At 30.7% G+C, this 10,868-nt stretch overlaps 1 protein-coding gene across 1 annotated transcript; it reads left to right on the forward strand.

Annotated features, from left to right (window-relative positions):
• The first annotated feature begins 1,492 nt into the window (after positions 1-1,492).
• Positions 1,493-5,036, forward strand: LOC125844560 (protein SOSEKI 5). The gene is made up of 4 exons (XM_049523870.1): positions 1,493-1,751; positions 1,868-1,937; positions 2,145-3,014; positions 4,487-5,036. The coding sequence occupies exons 1-4, from the start codon at positions 1,520-1,522 to the stop codon at positions 4,686-4,688; spliced, it is 1,374 nt and encodes a 457-aa protein (XP_049379827.1). The 5' UTR covers positions 1,493-1,519; the 3' UTR covers positions 4,689-5,036.
• The last annotated feature ends 5,832 nt before the right edge of the window (positions 5,037-10,868 follow it).

A 10,868-nucleotide genomic window follows, 5' to 3' on the forward strand; every position in this document is an offset into this window, starting at 1 on the left:
CGAAAATTTCCAAACATTTGGGCAAAGTAAGTTACTTTATTCAATTACTTTTGAGAAAAAAATGTTTTTAATAAGTAACATAATAATCATTGTAGGATTGATTTAGTCAATGTTTGGTGAAGTATCACAGAAGTGTTAAGTCAACTCTTTTTGAATTAATTTGAATTCACTCCGACAAGAATCAAGAAGAATTCAAACGAACTAAATATTATAAAAATCAAACTGCGCAACTCAAAAATACTTTATGTATCGAAAGTGAACTAGAAATGTATACTAGAAATTCAGGGTGGACATAAATCATAAAATTAAATTATCAAATTGAATCAAAATTTAAAACTTTGATATTTGATATATATTTTTAATTATCAATTATGAAATTATCGAACTCTAACTTTAAAAATACCGAACGAAAACCATAGAGAGAGGTTGAAGAAAATGACCAGAGAAATATAATCAGAAACCAAAAAGAAAAATGTAAAGAGTGGTAGAAATTCTACTTTCTCCCACCTATTTTTGTTATACTTGTCGTCCTTACTAAAAATAATTAAATGTTCCAAAATAATTATTATTTTGAAAAAAAAAATCAAGTATAATTAATTGTTTACACTTTTACCCTTAGTCATAAATATAAAAAGATATTAATGTGGTACAAAAGACATAAGTATTAAATTGGAAGAAATAATAAATAAGAATAATATAGTCAAATTATGACAAGCAAAATGGATCGAAAAGATAATAAGATGTGGAAAAACTATTTAATTACATAAATATTCCTATCATATTTACAAATTCTCCTTATTGCTTGAATTTTTTTTACATGTTGTCTCTCTAATAATGAACAATTTCATACCAGATTTCACATATGCATGCATTTTTTCTACTAGATACACTTTGAAATACATATTCATAGAGAGAGACGAGTGAGGGAGTCTACGTATCCAGATACATGCGAATCACACAAAATACATTTTGAAATACATATACAAAAGGAAGAGGGATGAGTGAGAGTCAAATACATGTAAATCCATTTGAATACTAAAATAAAGCATCAATTTCTTGCTATTATTGAAGGATAATTTCTACTATCTATCATCACAACTAGTACCATCGCGTCAACATATCCGTCGATCATCATATAATTTTGAATTTCCTGATAAAATCAACGAAACTAGAAAAGAAGCTGAAAGTAATTTTAATATGAAATTTTTTAATCAGCACCATCTAAATAAATACTAGATTAAGATGAATTAAAATCGTAAAAGAGAAGAAAATAATAGAGTAGAAGAGGTAAAGAAAATAAAAAATAAGACGAGTGAAATTTGTCATATAGCTGTTGTCTGCCGCATCCTATTTTGAAATCTCTGCTCCCTCTCTTTGTATTAATCCCCCCGGCATTCACTCTTCTATATTTCAACTATTCTCACACTTGACATAATTCCAAGCATTTAGCCTCGTAAAACATTCCCTTCATCTGAACGCCCTTTATACACACACACACTCCCATCTTCTTCTAAAAACAATGGCGGTTTCGTCGAGATCTGTTAGAGCAAAGGACCTTCAAATGCACCAAAAATGGAAAGATAGAGAAACTAGTCCTGAACGTAACAAAGTTTGGATTGAAAATCCAAATCACAAGCTCAAATCTGAACGCAAAGTGCCTGTTGTTTATTATCTCACTAGAAATGGACAACTTGAACATCCTCATTTCATGGAAGTTCCACTTTCTTCCCCTGACGGACTTTATCTTAGAGGTACACACTTTGGCAAGATAATTTACTTCGTATCTAAGATCTCCAGATGGAATTTGGTTATAAATTGAATTTTCACGATTAGCAATTGATTTTGATTGTCATTCTCTTGTTTTCAGATGTGATCAACCGCTTGAATTTTCTCAGGGGAAAAGGCATGGCTTCCCTTTATTCCTGGTCTGCCAAAAGGTGAATTAGTTCATTTTTTTGCTACTCCTTATTTTTCAAATATGTGTTATAGAGTGAATGCAATGATATTAGCACTAATGTAACGGATCTCATTAGAACTTAAAAGTTAAGAGTATTTAAATGAAAGTAGTACTAAGACGAGTGAACTCCTGGAAATCCTCGTGCTTTGTTATTGTGGAACTGAAGTTGATTTTTTCTGCAATGCAGAAGCTACAGAAATGGATTTGTATGGCACGATTTGGCGGAGCATGATTTTATATATCCAGCACACGGCCAAGAGTACGTTCTCAAAGGATCAGAACTTGTTGATGGTGAAACAATGCTGACATCTCAATCGGAAGAAGAAGTAGAATTTTCCACTTCCAAAAATCAGGTGCCGGAAGTGAGAAAACTCAGCGAAGATCACGAATTTCCGGCAGTTTCACGGCGTCGCAACCAGTCCTGGTGTTCTGCCGACTTTCACGAATACAGAGTCTACAAAGCAGAGTCGTCCAGTAACGAATCCTCAGGAAAAGCCGCCGCCGATGCTTCAACTCAGACCGACGAACGCCGTCGCCGGCGAAGAGAAATCGGAATTGCCGAAGAAGAAGAAGATTACCAGAGTATCGAGCAAACTCAAAGCCAGTCAACAGAACTTAGCAGAGGCGAGATTTCACCTCCGCCGTCTGATTCAAGCCCGGAAACACTTGAAACGTTGATGAAAGCCGACGGGAGGGTAATCGTACGGCCAGAAACTGTCAATGAAGATCAAACGGCTGCTAATAATCAATCAAATGGAAAGAGCAGAGGATCTTCCGTGTTGATGCAATTATTATCGTGTGGGTCAATGTCGTTCAAGGACTGTGGGCCCGGTGGTTATGGAAAAGATCATGGGCTTTCATTGATTTCACATTACAAATCCAGGGTGCCACGTGGGCCGGGATTGAATTCGGTGGAGAAAGGTGCTGAGATTACTACGGTGGAGCATCACGGAATCACAAAGCTAGAAGATAAAGAGTACTTCAGCGGAAGCTTGATAGAGACAAACAAGGACGAATATCCAGCTCTGAAAAGATCTTCATCATTTAATGCAGATCGGTGAGTATAACTCCGCATATTATTTTTTCTAATACATTCTACCGAACGACTTCAATGATGATACTTTGCTTCGTGTCAAACTGTTTCTATATATATATGATGACTAATACTTTGCTTAAGTCCAAAATATTGTGCCTGACTTTGCTTGGAGTGATTTTCTCAATAATGTTTGTTTCATTCAAACAAAAAAAAAATTGTCGTGTTGCCTAAAATTAAGTCATAAATGTTGACGATGATAAATATATACACATATAGTAGAACTTAACATGTTATAGAAGATTGTTTACTATGAACAATCCTGAAATCGCAACGCACAAAAGTTCAACTTAATCAGATAAAAATTTGACAAATATGAATATCTATTCAAATTTCAACTCATTTCACAAAGGAATTATTACGTAGTTGTTATCGGGGTAGAGTTAAGGGAATAAGGAGTTCATTCAAATCCACTTTGCTAGGAAATTGCCCTATATATGATAGATACTAAATCTCATTATTGCCTTATCATGTCCACTATGAGTTATCCGAGGGAGAGATGGTTTTGTAATGTTTTACAAACTTGTTTTTAGTTTCATTTCTTTTTTTACGAGTTCATTTTTACATATAAGAGATTTGTAAATGTCATTTTCCAAATCCTCTGGATGTATGGAAGGAAGACATTTTCATGTGGTTATTTAATTAATCTACCCTGACATAGGAAAACAATGGAGTATTCAAGACAGTAATTTTTCAGGAATATCATTTAAAGAGGTTCTGCAATTTCTGGTTCTAGGTGATTGAGCATTTATTATTTTCCATAGCAACAAAAAATAGCTGGAAATCAAGTTGATATAGCATTACACGTCTATAATAACTTACATAAAAGGCAATTCAGCAGTGATTGGTAGCAGTAGTATGTGAAAATATTTTGTCCTGTTTTCATGATTGAAAAGTACAATTTCCTCTTGTAACTTAGTATAGGCCATAGGGGTATTGGTACTATGTCATAGTCAAATTGCCTTACAAAGTTTACAACTAGTACCTAATTAATTGATCAACATTAATAACTTGATGTAATCTTTCAGAAAATCCATATCTAGATTTTTCACAGCACAGTTCTGCAGAAAGAAGAAAATTTTTAATATACTAGTATTAAAGCATTATTGCTGTCTTACTGTTTATCTATGTTGCTTAGACTCCTTGAAAATGTCGTCAAGTGCATTTAGAATCCTTCTAGCTACCTATAGCTAGGCTAGTTAGCTATTTTAACTGCTTTCTTATTCTTCGATGTGTACTACTATTTGTTGCTGCATTTTGTATTGTATCCACTACGCTATCTTATCAAAACAGTGTCTCTACCCCACAAAGGTAGGGATGAAGGTTTGCATGTATCATATCGTTCCCAGACCCCACTTGTATAATTATACAGGATTCTTTGTTGTTGTTATTTTGTGAATTAAATTAACTATACTCGGGTTGTTTTTGGTTTGCAGGAGTGCAAAGTTGGAAATAAGGGAGAAGGAGATAGAAGGGGTGAGAGCAAAATGCATTCCAAGAAGGCCAAAGAATCAATCCAGCAGAAAGGAATTAGGAAGCAGCACTGACTTGTCTTGCGGTAGCAGTGGGGCTAGTATTTCTAGTAGTAGCAGTAGCCAACATGGTAGCAAAAGGCTAGTGGTTACACCCCAACTCTAGATATAGAGCTAAATTAAGCAACAGTAGTTTAGAGGATGATCAGAAGCATTCACCAAAACAATCTCCTCTAGTTCTGATCTCCATGGTAGGTTGTAAATACAATGGAATTAGCTATAAATTTCATTGTTAATCTGTTGTCAATTCACTCGAAGTTAATATAATTTTGATAATCTATTATGACTAGCTAATTTGTCAAGATACGGAAAGTGAGACTAAGATGATTTGGACATGTGAAGAGGAAATGCACGGATCTTCATGAGAGTTTGTTGGTTATAGGAGGAGTAGAAGTGATTAGTCAAGACATGACACAACTTCAGTTTACAGAGGACATCATCTTAGATAAGAGGTTATGGAGGACACATATTAGAGTAAAGGATTAGGTAAGTAGCTGAGAGTTACCTCGTTTATTGCTCCATACTAGTAGTCGTAGTGTTACTTTGAGAGTTTCTTGTAATATTATTATTCCTATTTTACTACTCCATTTAGCATTTTGTGTTGACTTCTTCATTCCTATTATTTTCTTTTTACAAACTACTTTATAATACTTTTACTTCAGCCACACGAGGGTTAAGATTTACGCACACATGAGCTCAAAGAAAAGACCAGAAAAAAGAGAGAAATCATAATTGATTTGAGTAATAATAGAAACTAGAAAGAATCATAAGACAAGATATACCGCATTAATTGACTTGCAAATCACGGCACGTCTTGTGACACTAAGTTCCAACACTACTACATTGAGAAAAGAAAGCAAGAGTACTGCCCTCTGCTGCTTCCTATTAAGAATTTCAATACAGTTTATGTGTTTGGGACAAAATATTATATTTAATACATTATTTTTAAAACGCAACTAGGAAATTCGATAAATATTATTGAATTTTGTCAAATCTTTAGCTAGGTTCTTAGCTCCGCCTCTGACCAACTACTATATTCTCCTTCTTACCTCCTACCTTTTTCCAAGTTATGTATTGCTAGATTATATTGCTTGTCTCTTTGCATATTGGATCATTGTGTTTACTTGTTTCATTAAGAGTTTTCTTCCATCATTTTGGCTTATACATTTGGCAGTTGAGACCTTAATTTGCGAACATATATATATATATATATATATGACTTTGTCAAATTCCTTGATATTATGTTGACCTTTTCTACCATCTAGAAGTAATAAAAAAAAAAAAAAACTTTTCTACATAGCCTCAGCATCGATTGGAAGACCTATGAATTGTTTAATCTAGAAAAACAGTTGTGTTGACCTTTAGCTTCTTTTAAAAAAATAGAATAAAAACTCGTAAACAGCGACAAATATGACTTATAAATAAGTGGAAATTCAGGTCAGAAATTGGATATTATATTATTACTATAAAAAGTATTAATTAAAAGCCATATAGCTCAACCTTGTCAACATTGTCTTATATCGATGCAGCAAGATTCTCCCCATCTTCTTACTTCACAAGAAAGAATGAGCTCTTTTGTGTTAAAATTGTTGCACACAATTTTCAACCGTACAAATTTGGAAAAATTAATTTATTACTAAATATTTCTACAATGTTTATTTATTCCCTTTACCATTCGAAATAATTTTATATTATTTCACTGATTAATAATTTCATATTAGATTTTAAGTCAACAACTAGATACATGTATCTTTGCTAGTAGATGCATTTTGAGATATAGTTATATAGGGAGAGAAGAGAGACACGAGCAATATAGTAGGGAGGCGAGCGAGAGTCTCATATACATGTGAATCACACTAGATACATGTATCCATTCTAGATACATTCTAAAATATAAATACATATAGGAAGAGAGGAGGTGAGAGAGGCAAGTGAGATAGGAGAGAGGTGAGTGATATAGGAGAGAGGCAAGTGAGAGAGTTAGTATATCTCAGATACATGCAAATACGCTTGGATACAATATATTTAGAACAAATTACACTTAATTTTGATCTCATATATTTGACGTGTATCTGTACGTGCTAGATTCATGTATCTAGGATCGAAGTCTGACGTGAATGATAAATTTGAAAACACACAAAAAAGTTATGTAATTAGTCCCTAAATTAGTGAAGTTCGCATAGTTTGCCTACGAATTTCTCAACTTAGTTGAAAAGTTTGCAAAAATCCAACAAACAAGCTTCAGCCCATATACATAACTATACGTGCCTCACTTAAGCCCAATGAGCATCCTATTTTTGGTGAATTTTAAATAGACAATATCTGGACTGGGCCTAATGATAGAGCTGAAGTCTAGTTTTAGGCCTCTTTTAACTTGTGCTCGTTTTTTTTTGTCTTCAAGTTTATCTAGACGGAGAATAACTTTAGATGTATGCGATAAAAGTTGAAAATTTTCATTGAACTTCAATTTTATTTTATTTTTGTCTAAAGTGTGGCATTCTCAAGATCAAACATTGGATATTTTCGCTTGAAGTTTGATATGACTTGTCAGGTCAATTTCAGACATTTTTGAATGAGTTATGGATTTGATAAAACTAAACTTTAGATATTTTCTTACACTAGTTTTACCTAACTTGCCAAGCAGACATTTGTTTTTACTGAAATTACGACCTTTACAAGACCAAACTTTAGACATTTTTTAATGAGGTTGTGGAGACCAATACTTTTTTTTGCCCAAAATAAGATTTTTAACATGATTCAACATTCAAGTGTATTACACCTAAGCTCAAATTTTAAAGCGTAAGTTCAAAAATTTCATATATCGTAAAAACTATGTTTTTTCCTCAATTTATCCTAACAACAATAAATGAACAAATCCATTTTATAATAATAGTAATTTGTTATTTATTCCAAAATTCGTTTGATTTGAACTCATTTTTTATATTTAAAGTTTAAAACCCACTTCTTCAAAATATCATATTTCAAATTAAAAAAGTTATTATTGTACAACAACTAAAATTTCATTTAAAATTATCTAATACCAAGTAGCCGTTAAAATATTTTTTAAAAAACAGACACATGTTAAATAAGGGCAACCAAACAAGGTGGCCCTTGAAATTTTACTACCCTAACGTCTAAAGCTATGTAGGATGAAATTGACAAATAGCAAAATTTTAGACTATTAATTGTGAGATAGAGAAAATATATCTTATCATAAGGCAATATAAGTGAAATAGTCCTTTTAACATCATTTTATTCTTGATATCTAATAAAAAAAAATTAACATTAATTCACTCATGATACTAGGAGGAAACATTGTTTCACTCTAATATTACAAATGAAATAAATTTTTATCAATTTTAAACTTCATGATTATTTTTTAAAAGATTTAAATGTTTAAAATCCAAGAAGAAATACTAGACATGGAACTACACATATATAAGAACAGGAAACCCTTGTCTTTTCCTCAACCAACTACTCCACTTTATCCACAAAATAATATGGAAGATAAACTTAAGGAAAATCGAAATGCTAGTTTTTTTTTATTCATTCTGTGCTCCATATTTATATTTAGAATCGGCTTAAAAATTTATATTTACTGAATTCAACTTTTAAGATTTTTAGCACTATATTTATTTTACTATTAAATTATGAGTTCAAATCTGATATTTTTTGATAATTTTTGTAGATTTTTACATATATATCCATGTCAAATGTTATGATCGAGTTCAGATGAATCCGTAATCGAAAGGTTACATTTGTCCTTATCTATATTGTAACTCAGTTAAATTCATATTCGCTCATTATGAAAATAGTATTTTCATTTTTCAACAAAAAAAAAAGAATTCATTCTCAGAAGCTCAAATCAAGAATTTTGATTGAGAATAAAAGACTAGTTGCTGTTATAAAAGAGATAGTTACTATTAATTCTGTGGTAAATATAATTTTTTTGATATAGTTAATTATAAAACTACTACTTCTAAGTACTTATTAGTTTCACCAAAATTTTAGTCAAAACACATCCATTTGCTAAAATAAATATTTCTTTAAAAGAATAAAGGCTTTTTAAGTTTTAACCTTTCAAAGTTTGACCAAACTAAGACTTTTTTTTTGTTTTGAATCTGCCACTTGAATTAATAATAATATGAAATTAGTTGGTTATAATAAGTCAATACTATAATATTCACTGGTCCTTCATATTTACATAATATAGTTCTTCTATTATATATTTTCAAACATTTTTTCCTATACTATTTACCTCGAACTTATTTCTTTAGTATTATTTACCTTTTTTTCTTTTCATTTTCAACATTTCTTTAAACTAGCTAATCAATGATTCAACATAAGGAATAAAGTTAAGCCTAAGCATTTTGCATGGAACATATTAAAACAAATAAAATAAGTTCATGCGTTTTATTTATATTAGATGCAAATAATATTTTAACTATAAAAAGGATAAAAAAATTTATATTATATTAAAGTATATACTACAAATAATAAAGTGTCAATTCAATCGCCCATAAAATGTTGAGACTTGAGAAAGATGATGAGGTCCAGTTAATTTGAGTCTAAAAGGGTAAAATAAAATAAAATATTTAATACGAGAAAGTAAGGTCATGTGAGGGTAAATATACAAACAAAAAAGTTTGAGGTGGGTGTGGTGCTAGGTCTCCCATAAAATTTAAGTGTAATTAGTAATTTATTATAGTTTAAATGTGTTTCTATGTCTTATCGCAACTTTATATATTTGATGGGATGATAAGTATTCTAAATATCTTTGATTTAAGTCCTGAAAATGAGATTATATTTAGTAGAGAAAGTTTATTCCCTTAAAGTGATATTATTCTACATGAATTCAAATTATTTGAGCCTTAATTCAAAATTAGACATCGGAGGAAAAAAGTTCAACCCTATTTTCCATGTTAAATTGACTAGTATGGAAACTTTCTTACTTTTCATGGATGAATAGATTCAATAATGAGGAGTCTAAGGTTGACTAATATCGCAATTCTTTTTTATATAATAACAAGTTAAGTCACATGTATACAACCAATTAGGTACAACTGGTCATATATTATTAATATGTTTTTTCCCAAAACAAGTTTACCACCAACCCGAACAATAACATCTACTAAAATTTGTTCTTTAATGCATTTATCTAGAGATATCTAGAAGTTTTCTTAGCATATAAGTATTTCTATTGAAACATATATATAATCAAAAGAATGCTTAAAATATTTTATCACGTACGGAGTCAATATGATCATTTTCCAAACAAATCTTAGATGAAGAAATTATAAAAGAACTGTCAATTTTGACCATTATTATCAGATACGATTTATATTAGAATTTGATCTACTATTCATTCTACTTCTTCTATGCTAGCTTTTGATGGTGGATCTTTGTCTTAGTAGAGTGTTTCAGTGCCACATATTTGTTCTCTTTTTCATTACTTAAAAAAGTGAGTCATCGCTTCATGTACAAGATATTTTAACATATGTACTAATCTACAATTACTAATATACAATCTCAAATATATCTCTTGGCCTAATATTCTCTATAGCAAAAAATTGTAATACTTGAAAATCGTTTGATTATGAATTGTTTTATTATACTATTTAAGTTAAAACGTTTATAATTTACTTTCATAACTAATAAGTTCCTTCGTCATGATCAAGTTCTTTTTTCCCCGAGCCAATCATATTACAATTCTTTTTCTGATAGCAGGTCATATATGTGTAGATACAACTAGAATATTATCATATTACTAATATGTTTTACCCAAAACAAGTTAGTTCACCATCAACCCTAGACATAAATCCGCTAAAAATGTTCTTTTTGATAAATTTAATTTGAGAGATCCAACTTTTTTTTGAGCATACAAGTTATTCTATTATAATAGTGGTTTATAATTAATAGAATGCTCAAAATATCCCTATTTTAGAGTTAACCTGATCCTCTTTCCAACAAATCTCACATGAAGAAATTGTGAGATAATTGTCAATTTTAACTATTGTCATGATTTGTACTATGATTTGATCAAATTGCCAATTCTACTTTTCTACGTTCATGATAATGCATTCTTGTTTTAGTAAAGTCTTTTAGTGACACATGTTTGTCCTCTTCTTCATTACTTAAAAAAAATGAGTCATCAATTCATGTACAAAATACTTTTCACATTCTAGTATACAATCTCAAATATGCTTCTTAACCTAATACCCTCTAAAAACCAAATTTTATGATATTTAAAAATCATTTAAATTACGTGAATCTATCACATTTTACA

The sequence above is a fragment of the Solanum stenotomum genome, chromosome 11 (assembly GCF_019186545.1).
Source record: "Solanum stenotomum isolate F172 chromosome 11, ASM1918654v1, whole genome shotgun sequence".
In the NCBI taxonomy this organism is placed as follows: domain Eukaryota; kingdom Viridiplantae; phylum Streptophyta; class Magnoliopsida; order Solanales; family Solanaceae; genus Solanum; species Solanum stenotomum.

What these genes read in the sequence shown, in the direction of transcription:
- LOC125844560 (XM_049523870.1), top strand. Translation starts at nt 1,520, where the DNA reads ATGGCGGTTTCGTCGAGATCTGTTAGAGCAAAGGACCTTCAAATGCAC. An exon ending in TATTCCTGGTCTGCCAAAAG is followed by an intron (nt 1,938 to 2,144) that starts GTGAATTAGTTC and finishes TCTGCAATGCAG; the next exon opens with AAGCTACAGAAATGGATTTG. An exon ending in TCATCATTTAATGCAGATCG is followed by an intron (nt 3,015 to 4,486) that starts GTGAGTATAACT and finishes TTTGGTTTGCAG; the next exon opens with GAGTGCAAAGTTGGAAATAA.